General features: G+C 47.0%; 1 protein-coding gene across 1 annotated transcript; it reads left to right on the top strand.

Annotated features, from left to right (window-relative positions):
* The first annotated feature begins 14,699 nt into the window (after positions 1-14,699).
* On the top strand, positions 14,700-17,052 carry LOC118894667 (ubiquitin carboxyl-terminal hydrolase 1-like). The gene is given in 4 exon segments (XM_036851080.1): positions 14,700-14,790; positions 14,793-14,901; positions 14,903-16,127; positions 16,129-17,052. Coding segments are annotated over 4 exon segments (2,349 nt in total).
* The last annotated feature ends 9,285 nt before the right edge of the window (positions 17,053-26,337 follow it).

The raw sequence follows: 26,337 nt of genomic DNA on the forward strand, positions 1-26,337 counted from the left end.
CCCTCCTGCCTTCACGTTTCCCATTGCAATGTAAGCTCCAGGACGCATCGAAACTCCTGTGGCCGAAATTCCTCAGAAGACACTCAAGCAGCCACCTTTGCCATTTTCACCTGCCAAGTGAGGACAGAGCGCTGTTTTAGGTCAATTCAGCCCTTCTCAGCATAGCCCAACGCAGACAAAGGGCACGTCACCAATTCCCATGGGAATTATGGAATTTTTTTTTTTCAGTCTGGAAAAGACAGCAGAGAGATGAGCTTACCTTTGACCATTTGAAAAAATATATCATGATCAGGCTTTTCTTCAATGAAACTGTGCATGGATTCTTAGGGCATAAAATACTCAAAGCAGAGCTGTGATCGTGGAAGAGGAAAGAGGCCAGGCTGGGTAAAACCCCTCTCCCACCTGTGAAGGCAGCCCAGGCCCCTCCATGGAATTTTTCAGGCTCCAGAGGAAAGTCGGAAATGCTTGAATTTAGTACAATGTACCATTTTTTCCCTTCCTCAGTATCACTGAGGTGAAGTTCATTTTAAAACAACCATTTTAAAGTAAAGAGTTCAGTGACATTTAGTGCATTCACAATGTTGTGCATAGATCTAGTTCCAAAGCACCGTCAGCCCTGAGAAGATCACCCCGCCCCCATCAAGCAGCCACTCCTCACCCCACCCTCCCCCCAGCCCCTGGCAACCACCAACTTGCTCTGTGTTCCTATGCATTTACACATTCTAGATATTCCAAATAAGTGCAGTCATACACTATGTGGTCCTTTGTGTCTGTCCTTCTCACTTTACATAATTCTCTCGAGGTTCACCTACAAGGGAGCACGCATCAGAACTTCGCTGGTTCTTAGCGAATATAGCTGAGTAATATTCCATCGTGTGGGAGACCGCGTTTTGTTTGCTCATCTGACCACTGATGGGCCTTTGGGTTGTTTCCACCTTTTCGCTGTTGTGAATTAATGCCGCTGTGCACTCTCACGTGTCAGTATTTGAGTTCCCGTTTTTAATTATTTGGAGTGAAGGCAGACCTCGTTTTCCTGTGCTTCTCAGATATTGCATTTTTTACAGATTGAAGGTGTGTGGCAACCGTGCGTTGAGCAGGTCTATTGGCGCCATTTTTCCAGCAGCGTTTGCTCACTTCATGTCTCTGTGTCACATTTCCGGTAAGTCCCGCCATATTGCAAACTTTCTCATCGTCATTATATTTGTCATGGCGATCCGTAGTCAGCCATCTTTCATGTGACGGTTACAAGAAGATACCGAGTCACTGAAGGCTCAGAGGATGTTGACCATTTTTAGAATTAAGTATTTTCTAATTAAGGTATGTACATTTTTTTAGACAAAATGCTATTGCACACTTCACAGACTATAGTACAGTGTAAATATTACTTTTCTATGCACTGGGAAACCAAAAAATTTGTGTCATTCACTTTATTGTGATATTTGCTTTATTGCAATGGTCTGGAACCAAACCCACAATATCGCCGAGGTGGGCCTCTATACACCTCAATGCACCAATTTTGGAGATGAAGAACCAGGCCACAAAAGATTGGGCTACTGACCCAAGCTTGCTCAGCTAGTTCAGGGTCAAGCTGGGACTGGAAACCAGGTCCCAAAGGTCTGGTCCAGCCCCACAGTCCGTAGTCCCCTCATTACTCATCCCCATGCTGGTTCCCTCCCTTTCCAAACCTTTCCACCTTCAGATCTCGGCTGTCCGCCCTCCTTCCCCAGGAGCCTTACCTGATCAAGCCACGGTGCCTCTAGTTCTCCTTCCTCGGATTGCCACAATTTTATAAGAATCACCCTCATCCCACATGGAGAGCTGCGTCATGGTATCTGGCTGATTCGACTGTAAGATTTTGGAGGACAGGAGCTTAATCATGCGTCACCAGCCTGGCGATGTCCGGTCTGTGGGTGTCCATTCTGGGGCCAAAAACTCTGCAGGTGGATGTGGTGCCCATGCACCCTATCGTCAGCCACAGCCGGGGCAGCCACTCTGGCTTCCGTCCTTCTCTAACCAGTGTGCCGTTTCACCTGCTGGTTATGACACGGCAGCAGAGCCACCGCGGGTGTGCAGAGACATACAAGTCTCATCAGCACCACGCTGTCCACTTTTATCCATTAACCGTGTGGACAGAGTCCTGGCCGGGAGGGCAGCCTGGGAGGGAATGGACACCCCTCCTCCCACCTTTGAACAAAAAATGACCAGCGGGTGCCACATGGACTCAACCAACGACCTCTCCACTAGCAAACCTGGATCCCAGTTGCAACACTTGATATTCTATCGAAATTTTTATTAAGGAAGTGCTTTAGGGTCTTTGGAAAGATGCCAATAGAAAACACAAAATTTTTAAAGTCCATTCCAGAGATTTCCATTCCCCAGTTAGGTCCTCATTGGAATCATCGAAGGATCAGCAAATCCAAGAAAGGCCAAAAATGTTCAATTTTTGAAAAATGGCAAAGCTGGAAAACCTAAACCTCCCCCTCTTTTTTTACTTTCCCACATTTATAGATTTAGAAAGAAATGCTATCTTTCAGTCTTAAAACTTCTGGAAAAAGTAATGTTCCACTATCTTTCATGTCAAATAAAGGAGACAAATATATCCATCACACAGAAAAAATCTCTTCCTCTCTGATATGAAATACAGAGAAGTTTCCATTCTTTTCAGCACAAAAATAGATGCTTTGTTCAAAATATATATGCTGAAACATCACTAATTAAAAACATTATGTCCCCAAGGCAAGAGATCTCTGTGTGCTCTGATTGGAAGGGACCGGTATCATCCTGGGTACTGAACCTTTGTTATCAATTTAATGTTCCCAAGAATGCCAAAAGCAGGCACTATAATCTCTGTTTAAAGGTGAGGAAACCCAGTGCTTGGGGAAAGTTAAGTCACCAGTGCTAACCTCACATGTAAATATTCATGGGATCAGGCTAGAAGCCTAACGCCCTGCTTTTCCCACCACACTGGAAAGGAGTTAATAAAACATGAACCACCTTGCGGGAAAACCTGCACAGGAACCACCAGCTCTGCCGCAGCACCTCCCCTGTGTCCACCCTCTGCACGTCGTCAGGTGTCCCGCACCCTGGAGAGGCACAAGGCTTCTCAACCTCTTCACCCGCCCAGCAAGCCCCATGGTCCAAACGACCAGGTGCCCACAGGTGTTGTGTACACAAGACTCCAGTAAGAGGACACCTGTGTCTATCCAATTTCCTACTGGCACCAGCTCACCCACTGGGCGTGAAAAGGAGCAAAACTACTAAGCCACTCACTGCGTAAATAGTCATTGTTTATCCTCATGCTAAAAAAACGCCCTTCTGGAGGAATAAAAGGAAGAATGGACAGATGGAGAGAAAAGGGGAGGGGGTGTGAGCAGATAGTCCTGGGTTTGGAGTCCGCTTCTCAGCTTGTGTGGACAAGTTATCCCCCGCCCAAGTAGCCTCAGTTTTCCTCTCTGTGAATGGGGGTAACAGTCAAACCTCATTGTTATAAAAATAATGTTTGCCCACGGTAGCTAAATGGTGGAAGCAACCCAAGTGTCCCTCGACAGATGAATGGATAAGCAAAACATGGTATACAGAGAATTCAACCTTAAAAGGACGGAAATCCTGACACAGGCGCCAACGTGGAGGAGGCTTGAGGACATCCTGCTCGGCGAAATAAGCCAGCCACAAAAAGGCAAATACCGTGTGATTCCACTTCAGTGAAGTATCAAATTCAGAGACACAGAAAATAGGATGGTGGCTGCCAGGGGCTGTGGGAGGAGGCACCATGTTTCATGGGTGTAGATTTTCAGTTTCACAAGATGAAAATGTTCTGGATGTGGATAGTGGTGCTGATTGCACAGCAATGTGAGTGTACTCAAAGCCACTGAAATGTGCACTTAAAAATGGTTAAGATGGGACAATTTACGTTATGTGATTTTTACCTCAATTTAAAACCACTACTAACACAACATTCTAAATCAACTATACACCAATAAAATTTTTTAAAAATAAAACTAATGCTAATAATAGGTAATAATGTGTTTGCCCTAATTCTATCTTTGTTGCTAAGGAGAGAGGAAAGCCGTCCTGCATCGTGGACCCCAATTCACTGAGTCTGCTGCTCTCGATCTCGGCTGCATCTAGAATCCACCCAATGGGTAGATGGGAGGCAGGATTAAAACCACTAACGTCGGAACTTCCCTGATGGTCCAGTGGTTAAGACTTCGCCTTCCAATGCAGGGGGTGCGGGTTCGATCCCTGGTCCGGGAGCTAATATCCCACATGCCTCGCAGCCAAAAAACCAAAACAGAAGCAATATTGTAACAAATTCAGTAAAGACTTAAAAAAAAAAAAAAAGGTCCACATCAAACAAATCTTTAGAGGAAAAAAAAAAAAAAAAAAAGCAACGTCCAGAGCCTGCCCTGACAAATCAAATCAGAATCCCTTGGACGGGTTTTCCTAGAGGTTGTATCGTGTGCTCGACCGATTGGCACCAAATTAGATGAGAGCTCAGCTCAACCAGCAGCTGTCGGCCCAAGGCTCATTCGTCACCCTGCTGTGAGCGTCAGGACTCCTTGGGGCATGTAGGCATCTATGCGCATTGAATCACATTTTTTATTCAGTTCAGCCTAAGACACATTTCTTGCCTCCAAACAGGGCTGGCGTCATGGCCACAGGTCCCTGCCCCCAGGGGGGCCCACTCCTGTTTTAATGCTCTGCAGTCACCATCTTGAAATGCTGAGTTGTTTTTTTTTTTTTTTAACATCTTTATTGGAGTATAATTGCTTTACAATGGTGTGTTAGTCTCTGCTTTATAACAAAGTGAATCAGTTATACATATACGTATGTTCCCATATCTCTTCCCTCTTGCATCTCCCTCCCTCCTACCCTCCCTATCCCACCCCTCTAGGTGGTCACAAAGCACCGAGCTGGTCTCCCTGTGCTATGCGGTATCCGTCCCTCTCTAAACAGTGCGCTGTTTCACCTGCTGGTTATGACACGGCAGCAGAGCCACCACGGGTGTGCAGAGACATACAAGTCTCATCAGCACCACGCTGTCCACTTTTATCCATTAACCGTGTGGACAGAGTCCTGGCCGGGAGGGCAGCCTGGGAGGGAATGGACACCCCAGGTAGTGTATATATGGTATATGGTAGTGTTTATATGTCCTTTGTCATTCACTATAATACACTCTATGGACGCTTTTAGTTTTATTGATCTTTGCTATTGTTTCCTTCAGTTGTTTTTCATTTATTTCTGATCTGATCTTTATGATTTCTTCCCTTCTGCTAACTTTGGGGGGTTTTTGTTCTTCTTTCTCTAATTGCTTTAGGTGCAAGGTTAGGTTGTTTATTCGAGATGTTTCCTGTTTCTTGAGGTAGGCTTGTATTGCTGAGCTGTTTTGAACGTGGAGCCCGTTTTTCCTTTGGCTTTGGGTCCTGCTCCTTGTGTGTCCAGTTCTGCCTGCAAGGCCGGATCCTGTTCTAGGCCTACCCAGGAAGTTAGAGCTGAAAGTGGGGTGTCCACGAGCAGGGCGGCCACCGTCTGTAGAAGGAAAGGCCGGCCCTGCCAGGACCTCCTATCCACCACCAACAACTGACCGTGTGAGCCAGGGAGCCGGGCACAGAGCTGCCTGTGGAGGAGGGAGGGAAGTAGCCCTGGCCATGGGATCATCCTGAACAAGCTCATGACTAATAATAAGTAACAAATACAGGGAGCGGTGACATAAAACATGGCTGTACTTTAGGCTGTAGAGCAAGGCTAGCTGTATATAGAACAGGCATCCAAGCAGTGGAGGGTCCCAGAGCTCTGAGCTCCGGGCGTGGTGGCCCTGTGCTAATTCTGCTTCTGGCTTTCACGGGACATCCAGCAGCTGAAGCACTGACCCCACAGCTCCTGCAGCTTCCAAGCTAAGACATGGCCAGATACTCGACCAGCAGGAGCCAGTGTTCACTGAAGGCTTCCTTCACTCCAGGACAGTGCTGCGTGTTTTAAACAAATTCTTGCAGTTAGTTCCCGTCACGGCTCCATGAGTTGGCTATGAACTGACCCATTTTACAGATGAGGAAATGGAGGATCAGAGAAGCTAAGGAACTTTCCCAAGGTTAGGTAGCCAGTCAGCGGGTGATCGAATGTGAACTTGGGTCTTCGGCTTTGGAGTCTGTAACTTTGTCATTCACTATAATACACTCTACGGTTGTTTTGAACCATAAACAATTGACATATGGCCACACACTGTCAATGTCCTCAGGCAACGTGCGACCCAGCGCAAACTGAGCCCATCCACAGGGGCTGTAGAAGGTCAGTAGACCCACAGATAAATCTAGACCGTTCTCCTTCCTGCAGATCCTTGTGCTGGGCGAACAGCTCTCTTAAGGAGAGAAATGAGGAGAAAAAAGAACAAAAGAGTGGCAGCTCTGTAAGAACAGCACGTGTGGGCGTGTTGAATGAAAGCTCTTGCCTTTCTCCCTCAGCCGGCTTGCTTAGCAAGTCAGGTGGCCAGTTTGTTGGAAGCACCTTTTTAAAAGAAAGGTGAGTGTGGACAGCTGCTCTCCAGATAATTCAACTGAGCGGGGCTATTGCTATTAAAGCCACACCATAGATAATGCCGCTTTTTTCAGGAATCAATTTGGGGGCAGGGTCAACTGAAAATGTGTAATCTCAGATAATAGATCATAAACATTCTGTTCTGGAGCTTCTAAATTAGGGCCCTGCACCTGCTGGAGGGCTCCAGTGTTAGCACCAGGCCTGCAGATGGCTTTGTCTACCGGCCATCCCTGGATTTCCCCAATAAGATCCCACTCTCGACTTTGCCATCTGCGTCTCCCTCTTTCTTGGTGGAAATCTACTGCCTCCTTCAACAGTGCATGGAAAAGTACATGGCCAGTGCCACACGCAGGGCTATAGAAGCACACATATCCCACGGTGATTTCACACCCTCCAGCCTTTCATCATTTAAAAAAAAAAAAGTCTGTGGGCAAGGAGGCAGGAAGAATTGTGAGCCCCAAAGCTGATGACTCATTTCAGAGAGAACTGGCAAGGCCATTTCTGAGCAGGTGGGTTGACAGGACACTGGCCGACGCCGTGCTGCATTCACTCCTGCAGGCTCACGTTCATTCGTTCAGCCCATACGACCGAGCACTCACTGAGCCCCAGGGTGGGTTGAGGGCACTGGGGAAGTAGCAGCAGCACGAGAAGCAAAGCCCCAAATTCGCTCTCCCCTGAGAGCGTCCACTCGATGCGGGTCAGAGAGGCAACTGTTAGGAAAACCCTAACACGTGGTGATGAGTTACGGGATAAAGAAAGCTGGCGAGAAGGGCCTGGGGTAGGCGCTACAACTGCGATTAGGGGCAGCCTCGGGGGAAGGTGGCAAAGCGCTAAAGGAGGTGCAGAGGAGACACGAGGTTGTCTGGCGACAGTGGTCCCAGCAGGCGGAGGGAGCAGCGTGGCTGGAGCTGGGCGAACAGGCCAGCAGCAGGGAGGGGACGGGGGGCCACGGAGGGCCCGGTGGCCTCCACGAGTGACGTGGGAGCCGCTGCTTTGTGCAAAGAAAGCATGGGCTTTCTTTCTAGCAGGCTTGCTCTGGCTGCTGGGTAGAGCTGGCTGAGGAGGTGGCCAGCTGGGAGGAGGAGAGAGAGGAAAGCGTCACAAAGATGGGGTGCAGGGGGATGGAGAGGAGAGCAGGGTCTCGCTGGGTGTGGACGGGAGGTGATGGATAGAGAGACTGTAGCGACCCCTCCAGACTGTGCATTCCTCTTCGCACCCCCGGACGGCGTCCCGACCTGGGAGTCTCAGCAGGAAGTCTTTCCGGGGTGGCCCGGGGGTGGCAGAGTCCCCATCTGTGCCTGTGGCCTGTGGTGACTGGCGCCCAGAGCTGTGGCAATGTGCTTCCCGGCAGCCCCAGGATTAGGTCATGATCTCTGTTTACTAACAGGAAAGAACACTTGGATGGAGCACTCAGCTAGCTGGAAATGGTAGCCCTGGTCTCACTTTTGCCTCTCCCTGTGAGGCCACCCTGAGCCCCGGGGAGAAGAGCCAGGTACAGACCACAGCTCGTAACCCGATTCTTGTTTGCACTAAAGACTGGCTGTTTTTTAAGATCATGATTAGAAATGAGTAAACGGTAAGTTCCAAGGCCTTGGGGGGTTTATCGTGCAGGGCTTATCAAAATAAAATAGAAACCGTTCACGTGGAGAAAATGTTTCCCTCCTCATCCTCAGACTTCCAGGCTTGCAAGCATTTCTTTTAAACAAGCAATGTGTTGATCGCCTGAGATGAAGAAGCAACTGAGCTCAAATCCCAAATGCAAACCAGTTCAAAGCACACATCTTGGCAGGTGCTACGTGAGTTAACCTGGCGGGTTGTGCACCTAGTCCTTGAACTGTTTTCCAATTAATAGAACACAATTCCGTGTCATGTTTCGGAAGATGCTGCTCTTCTTCACTGGAGGTCTTTCAGGCGTGACTCATATTAAACTGAGGTTGAGAAGTTTGCTTAGTAAAACCTAGTAAAATGCCTGGGATGCCCTGAGCTGTCGTGTGAAGGGGGGCGGAGATGTTAACCATAGCTGCCACGAGCCAGGCAGTCAGAGTGGCTGGAGCGAACGGTGGACCCCAAAGCTGTCTCTACATCTTAACCCTCAGACTTTGTAAATGTGACCTTATTTGGAAAAGGGAGCTTTGCAGATGTGATTAAGTTCAGGATATCAAAATGAGATCAGCCTAGATTGAGGGTGGGTCCCAAATCCAGCACCAAGTATCCTTATAAGAGACGGAAGACACAGATGGAGGCAGAGACTGGAGTGATGCATCCACAGGCCAAGGGATGCCTGGAGCCACTAATAGCCAAAGGAGTCGAGGAGGGATTCTCCCCGAGAGGGGGCATCACCCTGCTGACACTTTGATCTTGGACTCTGGCCTCTGAAACTGTGAGAACATAAATTTCTGTTGTTTTAAGCCACCTAGTTTGTGGTGCTTTGTCACAGCATCACTAGGAAACGGATACAGTTTCCAAAAGGGAACACAGCCCTTCCAGTACCTTGATTTTGGACTTGTGAGGCCCCAAGCAGAGGACCAGCTTAGTCACGGTGAGCCTCAACTTCTACCTGCAGAACTGGGAGGTAATAAGTGGGTGTTATTTTAAGCCACTAAATTTGCAGTCATTTGTTACAGCAGCAACAAGACACTCACATGGTAGGATGTCGTGTGAGTGACCAGAGGGGCACTGGCCTCACTGGAGGGTCAGGGAGGCCTCCTTGAATGGGTGGCTTCAGGCTGAAAATGAAGCAGTGGGTCTTGGAGAAAGTCACGCATGGGGGTCTCAGGGACCCGCGGGCATTGAGCACAGAACTGACAGCCTCCGTTTCCATTTATAAGCACGATCCCAAGGCAGGAGAAGCTGCCTAGGGTCCCGAAAAGCAGAGAATAGAGAACTCAAAGGTCCGGGGTGAGACGGCAGCCTCGACGGATACTGAAGGCAGCCGTGACCTGAGAGGCTCTGCAAACTGTCTCGCCAGCCCAGAGGTCAAAGGCGTTTGGGCCACGGCGTTTTACGTGGTACTTATGGTGACAGCCCAGGAAGCCCAGTGACTGACAGCTCCTGATGTAACCCCAACATTTCTGGGGTGAAGTCAACTGTGGGCAATGGCACTTTCCTGCGGGATCCCGCCTCCCTGGAGACTTTCTGGGTGAGTACAAGGCAGGATGCTGGCTTTGAAATTTCTCAGCAGCAACTAATCCCCCAAGAAAACCATATTGCCCTAGATTCTTTCCAAATGAAATTCAAATCTGCCTGAACGCCTGTTCCAAAGCATGTTATTTAGACGCTGGTGGCATTAAGCGAACTGGCAGCTCTCGAAATACGTTGGTAGCTGGCTGGAGCTGCGTGTTTTATGGCCACCATCACACTAATCCACAGCATTTGCATAGGGCCTAAACCAGTTCCTAGAGGCTTCCCCCGGAGCCAGGTCCATGGACCACCGAGGGGACCCCATCTCCCACAGTCAGTGAGGTCTTGTCAATATTCTAAATAAGTCGGGGGGGGGGTTAAATTTATTTTTATTGAAGTATAGTTGATTTGCAATGCTGTGTTAATTTCTGCTGTACAGCAAAGTGATTCACCTATGCATATACATACACTCTTTTTCATATTCTTTTCCATTATGGTTTATCGCAAGATATTGAATACAGTTCCCTGTGCTCTACAGTAGGACCTTGTTGTTTATCCATAAAATATATAATAGTTTGCATCTGCAAATCCCAAACTCCATGTTGGGTTTTTTTTAATATGTTTGAGTAACATCTTTTTCTAAAACCAAACAGATCACTACATAAACTGCAAAATCTTCATTACATTGTTCCAGCCACAACGAGGCGTTCTTGGTGACGGTTAAACTCAAATACTAGCAGTGTTATTCTGTCCTGAGGAATGGGTCCAAGAGAGGGGTCAGGTCCAAGCTGAGGTTTGCTCCTGCTGTGATGTGAGAACTTTTTCCATCATCTTTGACCTTCCCCCGCTCACCCTCCTTTCCTAGGTCTCCATCAACATGCACGCGGAGAATGCGGGTTGGAGTTTGACTGAAATCACAGCCCCTGAGACCTGAGGGCCTGGTGGGTATTTGTCTGCTGAGTACAGCTGGAGTGAGCTTTTTCAGGAGGAGCAGGAAGAGAGTTTGCAAGCCAAAGAAAATTTAACTTGGGTGTGTGATTGACAGTGGCTAGTCTAACACCTGCTACTGCTTCCACAGTTATATTCTGTGTGTCCAGAGAAAAAGTCACAACAAATCAAGCAGCCGCGTCACTGGTGCTTCTCTGACTCTGTCTCTGGTTGGGGAGCCTGCAGTGGACCTCAGTGCCCCCGACCCCCTTCCGCACCCTCACCCCTGACCCCCTACCGCACCCTCACCCCCGACCCCCTTGCCGAATTCTTCTCATCGGCCAACGTAACTCGTGCTTGTAAGAGACATGTGGGCCCCTAAAATATCCCTTAGATTCATTTTGGTATTTCTTGGTGGGATTTAGTTATATGATCTTTCTTCTCTCCACCTTGATTAGTTTCCTAATGCGGCTGTAACGAACGACTACAAATGTAGTGGCTTAAAACAAGCCAAATTTATTAACTTATAGTTATGGAGGTCAGAAGCTCAAAAATTCATTTCACTGGGCTAAAACCGAGGTGCTGGCGAGAGCTGGTTTCTTCTTGAGGCTTTAGGGGTGAGTCGTCTTTGCCTTCTTCAGCTTCTAAAGGCCACTGCACTTCTAGCCCTTTCCTCCAACTTCAAAGTCAGCAGCAAGACCAGAGGTTCCTCCAAGCTCTGTCTCTTTGCTTCCATTGCCCCATCACCTTTTGCTAATTCTTACCTGGCTGCCTCACTGTTATAAGGACCCTTGTGATCACATCAAGCCCAGACAAATAATCCAGAATCATCTCCCCATCTCAACATCTTTAACTTATTCACGTCTGTAAAGTCTCTTTTGCCATGAAAGGTGACACATTCACAGTCCTTGGGGATTGGGAATCCACGTCCCCCAAACAAGCCAGGGTCCCAGCCACAGCACACGGGGCCTCGCATGTCAGGGGGGCACTAGGAGGGAGGGAGCAGCTGTGGTCTCCTGGTCTGGCATCCCGGCATGACAGCACTTACGGTCCAGCTCTCCAGAAAATCCACACACCGCCACCACCCTATAAGTGTCCTTTCTCCTGCCCAGCTCAGTGTACTGATCTGGTGTTAAGAAAATGTGGTCACTAGAAACCCTGCGCTGTGGATGTCATCCCAGGAAACAAACGCCCGCTAGAAAGCTCTATGACACCTGCAGATGCCACCTTCCACATCCGCATTCTCTAACCCACATCCTTGTGGGCTGTAAGCTAATGCTCTGCATATCTGGGCAGCTGTCAACAAAACTTATTCTAAATCCATCCCCTCTCTCTGGCCACCGCTCCCCCTGGTCCAAGCTGCCATAGTCCCTCGCCAGGACAATGGCAGCAGCCCCTCAAACCATCCTTCCACTCCCCCACATGGCCCCATATGCCACTGCCCCACGCAGCAGCCAGAGTGTGTCCCCAAAATGCACATCCGTCGTGTCATTTGTTGCTTAGAAACTCCCAGTAGCTTCTCACCACACATAGCGTGAAAGTCAGCAGCTTCAAGCGGCCTCAAAGCCCCATGACCCGGCCAACCCTATCCCACGCCGCCCCCTAACTCAACCCCTGCAGCCCCAAGGTTTCCTTTCTGTTCCTCAAATAACACTCACTCCTGCATTAGATCTTTGGCCCCAGTGGTTCCCTCTGAGCTGAATCTGCCCCCCAACAGCTGCCCCTTGGCCTGTGGTAGAGTGTAGACCTTCCCCATCTCCAGTCCGTTGGACTTTGAGGTCTTCTTCCTACAAAAGCTGAGTGCTGTGGGCACAATCGTGTCCCCCAAAGTCATATGTGGAAGTCCTGACCCCGAGAACCTCAGAATGTGACTTTGTTGGGGAATAATATCCTTACAGATGTAGTCAGTTAAGATGAAGTCATTAAGGTGGGTCTTAATCCAATATGACAAGTGTCCTTATAAAGAGGGAAATTTGGACAGAGACAGGAACACAAGGGACAACATGATGTGACGATGAAGGCAGAGAAGGTGTGATGCCAGCAAACCCCTGGAAGCTGGGGGTGGGGCGGGGGGCGGTGAGCCAGGAACACGTCCTCCCTCACAGCCCTCAGGAGGACCCAACCCCGCTGACATCTTGGTCTCAGATGTCCAGCCCCTGGTGTTGTGAGACAACACCTATCTATTGTTCAAGCCACCCAGTGTGTGGTGCTTCCTCACAACAGCCCTAGGAGTGCTGCAGTGGGAAGCCAACCACCACCTTTCCCAACCCCCAGGGCTGGGATTCCATGCACTTGCAGGAGAGGGGGAGGGGAGGGGAGGGGGAGGGGGAGGGGAGGGGAGGGGGAGGGGGAGGGGGGACTGGAGCTGTCCTGCAGCACAGTGATGGCAGCATGGGGACCGGAGCGGGAGTCCTGCCCAGCCCCCAAGGCTTCTCTGTGGGAGCAGTGGCCAGACCCAGCTTTGGGGGCCTCCAGGGGCATTTCCAGGAGCTTCCAGATCCCTGGACGCAGCCTCCGACAACTTCCTGAGCCAGGCTCCCCTCACCGGCTGCTGGGTCCCCACTTTCCTGATAGCGGCAGTAGGTACAGCTCCTGGCAGGCCATCTGGGTGGCCCAGGGCCTTCAAAGGGTTCTGAAAGCACCTAATTCCCCGCATGAAATCCCGTTCTGCTTAACATGACCAGAATGGCTGCCTTTCTGAAACTGAACCAACCCATAGCCTCCACTTAGACTCAAATGCCACTCTCCTTAAAGACTCAACTCCACTCTTGCTCAGTCTGCTTTTTGGTTGCCCTCAGTGACGTCTAACAGGTCGTGCTTACATGTCTATTGTCTGAATGGTGGAAACACGGACCTTGCCTGTCTCACTGTCCCATGTCCCCTCGTCTAGCACAGGGCTCGGCTCACTGGGGCGCTCCCTGGGTATTTAGGGAAGCAGCGGGTGAGGGTAGCAGAAGATGCCACCCCTGAAGGCATCTCTTTGGCAGAGGATTATTTTGAGCTGGTTATTTTTGAGAAACTACAGACAGAGGAAAAGCTCTGAAAACAGAGTAGAGGTTATGCTTGTGCAAGGAAAATTTACATGTATAAAGGAAATCTCCATTTACAAGGGTGCCTCTCTCTTTACCTGGAAGAGAAGGCTGATTCACTTTGCTGTACGCCTGAAACTAACACAACATTGTAAATCAACTATACTGCAATAAAAATTTAAATAAATAAATGAATAAATCCATTCATGAAATATTGGGAGAAGCTATGTATAGTATTGATAATAATAAAAGTTATCAACTTAAATAAATAATAAATAAATTACAAGAAGCTCTTGTAAATGGAGAAGGCCCGACTTAAACCTGCAGAACAATCTGCCCTTGTAGGACACTTTTCCCATCACCTCCTGTAACCGGCCTCCCCTCTCCCCAACCGCATCTTTCTTTGTCTGTAGCTGAAGATGGTTTAGAAGGTGGTGGCTTGGGCCATCCCGGGGGGGTTTACTCATTTTCCTTGGTATCTCCCGTGTACACAGGCGGTATACATCTTAATACACTTCTCTTCCTTTTCCTCTTGTAAATCTCTTCTGTTACTCTGGTTTCAGGCAGAACTCAGAAGGGCAGAGGGAACATTACAGGAGGGGAAGAAGCAATTTCTAAGTTCAGCTTCTCCTTTAAGAAACTTCCAAAGGCATTTTTAGAACACTTGAAATATTTGAAAATACATAGGTCATAGGTGAAATAAATTCTGCTTGAGAAGGCACTGCGGAAAAGCGCCAAGTGCCCGTGGGCGGTGGAGTGAAGAAGGGCCCCGCGGTCCGGGCGCCGGCGGCGAGCGGGGCTCCTTGGCGTCCCGGGCGGCGCCGCTGCGGGGAGGTAGTCGGGGCGGCGCCAGGCAGGACCCAGCGGCGGCCGGGTTCCCGCTCCTGAGAGCGGACGGTCACTCCCCGGCGGGGAGGGCGATGGGCCCGCTCTTTCGTGGGTCGCGGGTCCCCGCGGGCTCGGGGCAGGGGCTCCGCTGTCGCCCCCGCTCTCGCCGCGGACCTCGCTCTGGGCCATGACCAGATATGACTGGTGATTACCAGGTCCCTGCATAAATTAATTCTTGTCAACTCCATGGGATTTGAAGAGAAAATGCCTGCTGTCATACCTAGTGAAAGTAACGGGCTTTCAAGAGGTAGTCCATCAAAAAACAAAAACAAAAAAAAACACAGACTTTCCTTGAAGGTTTTCAGAAAAAGGAAACCAAGAGAGCCTTGGATTTCACAGATTCTCAACAAGAGGAAGAAAAACCTTCTGAATGTAGAGGATCTGAAATCGATCGAGTTGTTCCTGCAGCAGTCCTCACCTATCAACTGTGAGAAGAGAGAAAACTTGTTACCCTTTGTGGGACTGAATAACCTCGGCAATACTTGTTATCTTAGTAGTACACTTCAGGTATTATATTTTTGTCCTGGTTTTAAATCTGGAGTGAAGCACGTATTTAATATTATTTCAAGGAAGAAAGAAGCCCTAAAAGATGAAGCCAGTCCAAAAGATAAGGGAAATTGCAAAGAAGATTCTTCGGCAAGTTATGAACTAATATGTAGCTTACAGTCCTTGATCATTTCAGTCGAACAGCTTCAGGCTAGTTTTCTCTTAAATCCAGAGAAATATACTGATGAACTTGCTACTCAGCCAAGGTCACTACTTAACACACTCAGGGAACTCAGCCCTATGTGTGAAGGATATCTACAGCATGATGCACAGGGAGTATTACAGTGCATGTTGGGAAACATTCAAGAAACATGCCAACCCCTAAAAAAAGAAGTAAAAAATGTGGAAGAGTTATCTACTAAGGTAGAAGAAAAACATCAGAAAGAGGAAATGAGTGGTAATAACAGCATGGAGATGGACAATCTGAGGCATTTTGAAGACTATAAAGAAAAATTGCCAAAAGTAAATGGGACAAGGAAAACTGACACTGAATTTGGTAACATGAAGAAAAAAGTTGAAGTCTTTAAAGAACACCAATCTTTGGAAGAAAACCAGAGACAAGCCAGATCAAAAAGAAAAGCTACAGTTGATTCATTAGATGTTCCTCTTAAAATAATCCCCAAGTACATTTCTGAAAATGAGAGTGCGAGACCCTCACAAAAGAAATCAAGCGTTATAAACTGGTTAAAGTCTGCAGCTAAGTAACCCAGCATTATTTCTAAATTCTGTAGTTTGGGTAAAATAACAACAAACCAAGAATCCAAAGGACAATCTAAAGAAAATGAATATGATCTTGAAGAGGACTTGGGGACGTGTGAAAATGATAATACAACTAATGGTTGTAGACTTGAATCTCCAGGGAATAATGTTATGCCTGTAAATGAAGTTAAGCCCATAAACAAAGGTGCAGAGCAAATTGGTTTTGAGCTAGTGGAGAAATTATTTCAAGGTCAGCTGGTATTAAGGACTCATTGCTTAGAATGTGAAAGTTTAACAGAAAGAGAAGATTTTCAAGACATCAGTGTACCAGTGCAAGAAGATGAACTTTCCAAAGTAGAGGAGAGTTCTGAAATTTCTCCAGAGCCAAAAAACAGAAATGAAGACCCTGAGATGGGCAATTTCACAGTTTGCTTCAGTGGAGAGGATTGTTGGAGAAGATAAATATTTCTGTGAAAATTGCCATCATTATACTGAAGCTGAACGAAGTCTTTTGTTTGACAAAATGCCTGAAGTTATAACGATTCATTTGAAGTGCTTTGCTGCTAGTGGCTTGGAGTTTGATTGTTATGGTGGTGGACTTTCCAAGATCAACACTCCTTTACTGGCACCTCTTAAACTGTCACTAGAAGAATGGAGCACAGAGCCAACCAATGACAGCTATGGATTATTTGTAGTTGTGATGCATAGTGGCATTACAGTTAGTAGTGGGCATTATACTGCTTCTGTTAAAGTCACTGACCTTAACAGTTTAGAACTAGATAAGGAAAATGTTGTGATCGACCAAACGTGTGAAATAGGTGAGCCAGAACCATTGAATGAGGAGGAAGCAAGGGGTGTGGTCGAAAATTATGACGATGAAGAAGTGTCGATTAGAGTCAGTGGAAATACCCAGCCAAGTAAAGTTTTGAACAAAAAAAATGTAGACGCTGTTGGACTTCTTGGAGGACAAAAGAGCAAAGCAGATTATGAGTTATACAACAAAGCATCTAATCCTGATAAAATTGCCAGTACAGCATTTGCTGAAAATAGAAACTCTGAGACTAACAATACTAATGGGACCCATGAATCTGATAGAAACAAGGAATCCAGTGACCAAACAGGCATTAACATGAGTGGCACTGAAAACAAAATTTCATATGTAGTGCAAAGCTTAAACGAGTATGAGGGGAACTGGTTGCTTTTTGATGAGTCTGAAGTGAAAGTTACTGAAGAGAAGGGCTTTCTGAATTCTCTTTCCCCTTCTACATCTCCTACATCTACTCCTTACTTGCTGTTTTATAAGAAATTATAGAGTGAGTGTATTTTCCTTGTGTATATATTAAACAGACCTGGACAAACATCGGTAAATTGATTACATCAAAAAAGTCTTTAGCTTATCTTTTGAAGCTTTTGGATATTATTGGTCTCTCTACGTTTTTATATAAATAGTGAAATTTGAATTATTGAAAACCATGTTAATTTTTAGAATTCATTTTCCTTAGTGGAGACTAGTGATTGATGCATTAGCTTCTGGGAACAAACTTGTATAGGTTCTTAATTGAATTATTCAAAATGGAAGCATTTAAACACTTTGAATTTACACCTACCTTTCATGTTTGCTTTTTCAAATAAAGTGCTTGTATTTGTATCTCCATATTTTGGAATAATTATCTACATGATGTTTATAGATCCTGTGGTTTTTCAGCTAAGAAGCAGAATCTCATTTCAGTACATTTAGTTTTGTAAGTCATGAAGCCAAATCTTTGATGGGCTGTGTTAGAGGCACATGATGGACTGTATTAGAGGCACTTGTATGTATTCACAATAGTGCACATTTTGTGCCTTGAATCACTTTGAAAAGTGTCTCAGTAAACCTGAAGAGTCAGTCATCTTCTATCTTCACAAGAATTTTATATGTATTTATGAAAATGATTCTGTACTCTAGTAAATCTTTTCCAGCCTGGACTAATTTGTATCTCTTTGTAGTCATGCTCTGCACGATCTGTATATAGTGCATCAAACTTAGAGATGTGACCTCAAATTTAATTTTTTTAAAAAAACCAGGAGGTCAATAAAATTTAAACTGCTTAACAACTAAAAAAAAAAGAAGGCACTGCAAGAAACTAAAAATAGAATTGCCATATGATCCAGCAATCCCACTCCTGGGTGTATATCTGGACAAAACTAGAATTCAAAAACATGCATGCACCCCTATGTTCATAGCAGCACGATTTACAATAGCCAAGACACCCTAAATGGAAACAACTTAAATGTCCATCAACAGATGAATGGATAAAGAAGGTATGGTGTATATACAAAATGGAATACTACTCAGCCATAAAAAAGAACAAAATAATGCCATTTGCAGCAACATGGATGGACCTAGAGATGAACATACTAAGTGAAGTAAGTCAGAAAGAGAAAGACAAATACCGTATGATATCACTTATATGTGGAATCTAAAATATGGCACAAATGAACCTATCTATAAAACAAAAAAAGACTCACAGACATAGAGAACAGACCTGTGGTTGCCAAGCGGGAGGGGATGGGTGAGGGAAGGGCTGGGAGTTGGGATTAGCAGATGCAAACGATTATATAGAGAATGGATAACCAACAAGGTCCTACTGTGTATCACAGAGAACTATATTCAATATCCTATGATAAATCATAATGGAAAAGAATATGTATATATGTTTAACTGAATCACTTCATTGTACAGCAGAAATTAACACATTGTAAATCAACTATACTTCATAAAATAAATTTAAAAAAAAAGAAGACACTGCAGCTGCTATCTTTTCTCCTCTGCTTTAAAATGTCATGTTTTGCCACTTCAAATAAGAAACTAACAGTTCCAGAACAGTGAGGGAGTTTCCTTCTCTTGAAAAAGTCGTAGGAATAACTGAGGTCCTTTAAGAATCTGTGGGTCAAGGGTAGAAACTTGACATCTCGACATCCAGGTTATTGAAATCCTGACTGTGGTCATTTCTGACACATTCACACACCTCTCACTTTGTCTAACTCCTCGTAGGAGCCCTACCCCTCTGACAAATGAGAAGCTTCACTTGGAATGTTATGTTTTTATTAAAAACTCAGCTGGGGCTTTCTAAGGGATGATCTTACCCTAAACCAGGCTGAGCAAACTATGGCCCGCCTGTTTTTGTAAAGAAGGTTTTATTGGAACACAGCCACGTCCATTTGTTGACACATTGTCTATGGCTGTTTTCCAAAGATGAGCAGTTGGGACAAAGGCTCAATGGCCACAAAGCTTAAAATATTTACTCTCTGGCCCTTTAGAAAATGTTTGTGGACTCCTGCTCTCAACACACCTCACTGGCCAAAGGGCCCCTGGCCCTGCCTGTGGTTTCTGGGAGCGGGGGAGGCCAGCTGTGCTCGCTCGCATCCCATCCCCCCACCTTGCTGGGGGGATGGGAGCCCGCCCTTCCCAGCCTGTGCGACCCGCTCTGGCCCATGAAATACAAATAGAAGTGATATGTGTCACTTCCAGGCTGGGGCAGTGACAAGCCCTGTGCAATTCTCCACTCTCTTCCTTCCCCTGTCATGGCAATCAGCAAACTTCCAGCGAGTGAGGCCAGGGACCCTGAGTGATAATGTAGAGCAGAGTTCCCACCACTGCTGACCTAAGATGGGCTTGCAATGAGCAAGAAATAAACTTTTACATATTATGCCACTGAAATTTTGGGGCTGTTTGTTGCAGCAGTGTAAGCCTAGGTTGTCCTGACTATTACAGTGGTCTTTGGGGGAAATAATTTATTTGCATTTTTCAATGATTAAAAGAGTGTGTTTGCCCCAAATCTCAAATGGGCATTTATTTATGAACTTGCCCAGAGAACAACTAAGCTCAACAGTCTTTTTTTCCAGCAAAGATGGCAATTCGTTAGTGCCTCTAGGCAAATTAAAGACTCCCCAAGACTCTGGCCTCTCCTGCAGGCCACTGGGCCGATAAGAGCACATAAATGGACACCTATTAGTATGACTACAACTTCTACTCCTAATAATAACTGTGCGATGAGAACATTTGAAATATGCCAGGCACTGTGGCAACTGCTTTCCCAGCATTACCTTATTTAATCTGCACAGTACCCTACGAGGTAGGGATTATCCTGGTCCCCATTTTATGGATGAAGAATCTGAGACGTAGAGAGGGAAAGTGACTTGTTGAAGGTCACCCACGGCTATCAAATGATAGGACTTGGATATAAACCCAGGCTACTTTCGCAGAGTCAGAGAAAAAGCGGAAAATACAGGAAGTAAGGGACACTACTTCACATCGTGTCCTTGCAAAGGGGGGCAGGCTGAGAGACACAAAGATGGCCATCTGGGGGAAGCCTTTCCCCGACTGCAGGAGGGAACCTGCAGTTGTCCAGCCAAGAAGGCCTTGGGGACATGCACATCAGGCTCTGCTTTTCTTTCCATCGGCAACCTCAGTGCCACCCCCTTGAAAAAAATGAGAATATGAAAATAACACTATTTGATTTAGAGTTGATTTTCTTAATCTTTTAAAAATGTGGCCAAAACCCTCTTGCTCCTTTTATTGATCTGAAACATGATGTCTAAGTAGGAGTTTGTCAACTTGATGTGCAAACTTAACCTTTTCCTTCAACCAGATTATATCCCCAAGCCTCTCCTTGGGAGAAATTCTGGAACCTACACTGCTGCCCAGCCCATCTGTGACCACACCTGAATCACGGCACAGGTATGGGGGGCAGGGCAAGCCTGAAGGGTACATCCTCCCAGTAACGAGCAATCCCTGGCTCCTCCTAATTTCTGGGATAGAAATCTCCTGGCTGGCCTTTGACATCACGACCACCACCTTTCCTATTGTAGACACTTGTTTTTCATGTTTCAGTGATTTTGTTCTGGTTTTGAGATTTTGGGGGGAAGTTTCATGACATTATTAAATAACCAAGAGGTCCTGTTACCTGACAGGTCCTCTATAGAAAATCATCACCCTGGGGAGAAGGAATAAAGGCAGCTAAGGCGTCTTTCCTCGTGAACTGGAATCGCAGTACCTCCCCTACCCCAAAGTGACCAGACCAAGAATCAAAGGGTGGTTCTTATTATACCTTAAGGCATTGTAATCCAGACTCGGTCATTTTGGGGATCATAGTTCTTAGCATTCTGGCTTGTGTTTTGTGATTATGAAAACATCCACTTGAGTCCTGGATGGGTCACGATGCCCTTACGCCTCTAGGTCCCATGTCTTGAAGCCACATGAAAGTTCGAATGTTCTGGTCCAGAGCAGAGAACATCGAGAGGCCAGACACATTGCACAATATCTTACAATGCACAGGACAGCCCCCATGACAAAGAACAACCGGGCCCAGAATGTCAGCAGCACCGAGGCTGAGAACCCCTGGGCTAGCTTAGTGTGTTCAATAAAGAAATGAGAGCCACGATTGATTCTGGAATTCTACACCCTTAGGAGAGCCAAACGCCAGTTTCCACCCTGCTGGGCAATTACGCCTGGGCAAAGAGAGCTAGCAATCTCATAAAACTAGCCCTCAAATTGTTGTGGTTAACAGGCTCAGACCTCAGGCTGAGCAGGAGAAAAGGAGAGCAGCGCCCACAGAGGCCAGACAGGGCACCTCCGCAAGGAGCAAGGAGAGAGGGCAGGGAAAGTGCAGCTGGGCTCAGCCCCACGGTTCCCGTTGGGTTTGCGGAGAATACAATCTCCGGGGCCATCCATAAGCATGACATCACGTTCAGGAGAAAATAAGTGAAGCTGAGCTGGCAATTTAAATAGGCTCAGTCATCCACCAAAATTGGAAGACAAGTGTTATTTTATTCCAGTAAAAACCCAGTGACGTATGGCTATGTTACTCTCCATGGTGACTACCTCTTTTGGCTGATGAGGTTTGGGGAGGTCCAATGACACGTGAGAGGTTGCCCAACCCCCAGAGACAGCCCCAGGCAGCCCCAAGTCTGCCTTCTGGAACATTGGCCAGTCCACACACCTACTTCAAAGCCAAGGAGGAGGAAGGATAGCACAAACTCATCTGTTTCAAACGCTTTCTGTCCTGGGAGGCAAGGTGAAACTCTCATCTGACCTCATACTGGGCATCTTCACAGAGTGGGCTTCGTATGGCATCAGCCTTGACCTTGACTCACATAGAGGACAGAGCCTTGGAACAGCCTTTAACAAACAGGCCATGTGTCTAGACCTGGAGGTTCCTGGTTAGGGCCAGTGATGGATTTGGGTACCAAGGGGTCCATTTCATTTGAACCAAAGAGGTTGTGTCAATTTCAGAACCGTTTGCTCTTAAATCGCGCATGCTAATGTCCTTCTATGTCTCTCTGGGAGGATCATCTGAATGGGAAATGGGATCAGAGCTTTGATCCTGGATTTTTTTGTCATTTATTCTCTCAGTTCCTATCAATGTTTTTGCCATAGTCTCTTCTCGGGTCCTATGAAACAGGAGCTGGATTGACCCAAGCCTGTTTTCAAACAGAAATGAAGAAACAACATTAAATGTTAAAGATTCTGTCTTACCCAAGGGCATCCTTGCTTACCATGGAAATGGCACTAACAGCTCCTATACCTGTTTTGTGGACACAGAAACGGAAAGCTGCTCTCTAGATAGGATCCTGCACTCTCTTTACCTGTAAACCCCATGGCAGCCCCACTCTTGAGACTCACACCTCACAGGGCTGACCTTAACCACCCTTTGGAGACCATCCTTTGTGTCAGGGCCTGGGCTACAGAGAGTCTCCATAGACGCTGAGAAAATGACATGAACGATGTTAGCTCCATACCTGGTACTGCTTACCTGGTGGGCGCTCACCTTACAAAAGGGGGCGTGGCAAAGAGGTGAGGGTATCCATTAGAGCTGGATTGCTGGGATTAAACCCCAGCTCCACCCCTTAGAACCACGAGACCTTGTGCCTCAGCCTCTACTTTTGTTGAAAAGGGATAATAACCAAGCCTGCTCCTGGGGTCAGTGTGGGGATTTGCTGGGTCAGCAGGTGTGAAAGGCTCAGCCTGGGGCTGGCCCGGGGGAGCCTCAGAAACAGCAGCTGTTACCGTTCATCTTCATAATGGCCCTGCAAGCAGATATTCAGGGGCCTCATTACAGAATAAGAACCAGAGGCTCAGAAAATGTATGTGACTCGCTCAAGGTCACACAGCTAGTAAGTGGCAAATGGGTACAACCCCAAAACCAAACACACTTCCCCAAACTCAGCCAGTGAGGGGGTCTGCATGGTGGGTGACCAGCTGGGAGGAGGGGCTCCCCTTGCTTTTGGCAGCTGTACAAAAAGTGTGTTTTTGTTGTGACTCTAATTTGCTTTTAATGGAAATCTAATTTTTTGAGTCTAAGGGAGATGATGTGATACCAGGCAGCGCCTTTGCTTTTTTGGGGGGGGCAAAAGCCTAAAGCGTCAGGGTGCAGCACTGCCTTGCAGTGGGTGTACAAGAGTATTTGTGGGCTTGACTTGAAAATCTCTCACAGGAAGGGTTAGGACTCAGTTAAATTCCCCATTGAAATGCTGGGGTAGCAGATTTATTAGAGAGAACGCTGGGGAGAGACCCCAGTGGCTGCTGATTGCTTCGCTTCCTTATGTCTGGCGGTGTCACTGCATCTGAATCTGCCCTCATAGACAAGTGGCCAGCTGGGTGCAATCCCGCCCACCCCATGGTCGGGGGTGGGTCTGACATCAGGAGAGGGGGTAGGAGTCTGGGAAGGCAAAATCAACACCCCCTCCAAGGGTAGAGGACTGGCCATCCTCTGGACCCAAGACTCATTACCCTCTCCTCCCGCTGAACCTCCTAATCTCCCCATGGCAACCAGACTACACCACTGTATGGCCCTAGTCCCCATCTTCCTAAGATTGCCTTTATTGGTGGGCAGTTCTCATCAGGGCTAAGAGAGTAAGTGATGTGTTCTCTCAGCCTGGCGACAAATGTTGAATGACTGAAAAAAGGAAGGAAGGAAGGATGACCTGGTCTGACATCTTTCTGCTCAAACAATAAAAAGTCATTGCTTTCATCAGGCTGCTATCACCAAGCCCACTTTCCTGCCCTCAACTCCAGGAAGCCAGACTTCAGCTGAATCCTGACCTCACCCAAAGGCCAAGCCAGCAGACCTTTTTTATGTTGTTGCTGTCCTTGCCAACCTGAGCATTGGGGTCGCTGAACAAGGAGAATCAGTGGTTTAGAAGAGCCCATGCCTGGCCAGTCTCAGGCAGCCTGTAAGGACTGAGCAGAGGAGTGTCCTGCTGGGAACAGTGAGCACAGCCCTTGCCGCCTGAGGTGTGTGCACACACACCTGCACTCAGGTTCCCCACAGCCTGGCCCCAGGCTAAGCTCCGTTCCTTTTACTTGGTGCACTGGAGACCTTAGCATCTTAATCATGGCTGTTTTAAATTCCCGCTCTGATGATTCCATCAGAGCGAAATCATCTGCCATATCTAAGTCAAGATCTGATGCTTGTTCTGTCTCTTCAAACTCCTTTTTGTCTTTTAGTGTGTCTTGTAATTTTTTATTGAAAGCCAGACATCTTGCGCTGGGTAAAAGGACCCAACACTCATTTCAGGGACGTTTCTGCTCGTGCATTTCTGCTCCCAGGTTCTCTGTATCTGGTTGTTGACTTTCAGTTTGTTAAGTGTTTCTCTTGTTGTGTGGGTGAGAGGGATGACCCCCAAGCTCCCCACGTGCTGGACAAGAAACTGGAAGTCTAACCATCGCTTTCACTGCCAACACAGCCTCTGAAATCTGTTATGGCACTGCCTCTGAGCCTTGGATGATACTGTGAACTCCACCTGGGTATCCTGTCCCCTCCCTTCCCTCCAGTTCTCCATTTCCAACATGCTTGAGGTCTGGCTGAAGGCTTGTTCCTGCAGCAAAGTCTTCCCTGACACCCCCGCTGGAACTTTCAGCAGCACTGCTCCACCTCCCTCTGGGCACAGCAGATGCTCTGCTTCAGCTAGTAACGCTGCTCACTAGGACTGTCTCTCTTATGAGCCTGAAAGCTCCTGGAGCACAGAGAGTTCTTCCGCCCCCAACAGTAGATGCTTGATAGATACTGATCAGACAAATAAACGTGACTTTAAATTCCCATCCTACAGCCAACCCATGTCGTAGACATCTCCAAAAATGTACTATCTTAAGTTTACCAGAATAGACCACCTCACACCGGTCAGAATGGCCGTCGTGAACAAGTCTACTAATAACACATGCTGGAGAGGGCGTGGAGAAAAGGAACCCTCCTGCACTGTTGGTGGGGATGTAAATGGGTGCAGCCACTGTGGAGAACAGTATGGAGGGTCCTCAGAAAACTAAAAATAAAGTTGCCATAGGATCCTGTAATCCCACTCCTGGGAATATATCCAGAAAAAAACTCTAATTCAAAACGATGCATGCACCCCTATATTCATAGCAGCACGATTTACAATAGCCAAGACATGGAAACAACCTAAATGTCCATCAGCAGATGAATGGACAAAGAAGATGTGGTCTCTCTCTCTCTCTCTCTCTCTCTCTCTCTATATATATATATATATATACACAATGGAATAACTACTCAGCCATAAAAAAGAATGAAATAATGCCATTTGCAGCAACATGGATGGACCTAGAGATGATCAAACTAAACAAAGTAAGTCAGAAAGAGAAAGACAAATACCATATGGTATCACTTATATGTGGAATCCAAAATACGACACAAATGAACTTATCTGCAAAACAGACTCACAGACATAGAGAACAGACTTGTGGGAGGGGCGTGGGGGAGGGATGGATTGGGAGTTTGGGGTTGGCAGATGCAAACTATTATATATAGGCCGGATAAACAATGAGGTCCAACCGTATAGCACAGGGATCTATATTCAATATCCTGTAATACATCATAGTGGAAAAGAAAAAAATAATAAAAATAAAAAATTTAGGTTACCAGGGTATCTTTTAGGGAAGCGGCTGTCTCTGTTTATCCAAACATCTCGATCCAGCTGCTCGGGGTAGAAATTGAGAACCTAAGGACATGGGTTAGTGTAAAAGAAGGAGGTAAATTGCAGCACTGGGGGTTATCTGAGGAATTTGGGAAGGAGAAAGAGCCAGGAAGGGCTTTTTCAAGGAAGGGGAGATGGTGAAGGAGCCGAAAACCACAAGGAGGAGGTGAGTTGCAGCTGAGCAAATGGCCCTGAGCAAAGGGGGACTGTTTTGGGCACAGAAATAGTTCTTTCCAAAGTCATTGGTGTTGCTGGAGCATAAGTGCTCCAGCTCCCCAAGCCACTGGCCAAATCACACAACGCTTTGCTGAGTTATTTGTAGAGGAAAGATCTGGAACTCCATGTCTGGCCACCCAGGGTGCACACCCACCACAGTGAGAAACGGGGATGGCAGAAGAAGCTGATGAGATGGTCCCTGAAGGGAAGCAACTCAGCTGAAGCAGAAGCTCAGAGAAACTGGACTTCCCACGAGAATGGGAATGGGAATGCAGAATGGGTTTGATGCAGCCTAGAACTTCAGAGGCTGGGTGACCACAGTTGACATCTTCGGCACAGACCCCCAAACCAACAATGAACAGAGGTGCTCTGAGCAGTCGCCCTGCAGAGGGAACCCGAGGGTGTGGGCTCT

This window comes from Balaenoptera musculus, chromosome 4, assembly GCF_009873245.2.
Source record: "Balaenoptera musculus isolate JJ_BM4_2016_0621 chromosome 4, mBalMus1.pri.v3, whole genome shotgun sequence".
In the NCBI taxonomy this organism is placed as follows: Eukaryota; Metazoa; Chordata; class Mammalia; order Artiodactyla; family Balaenopteridae; genus Balaenoptera; species Balaenoptera musculus.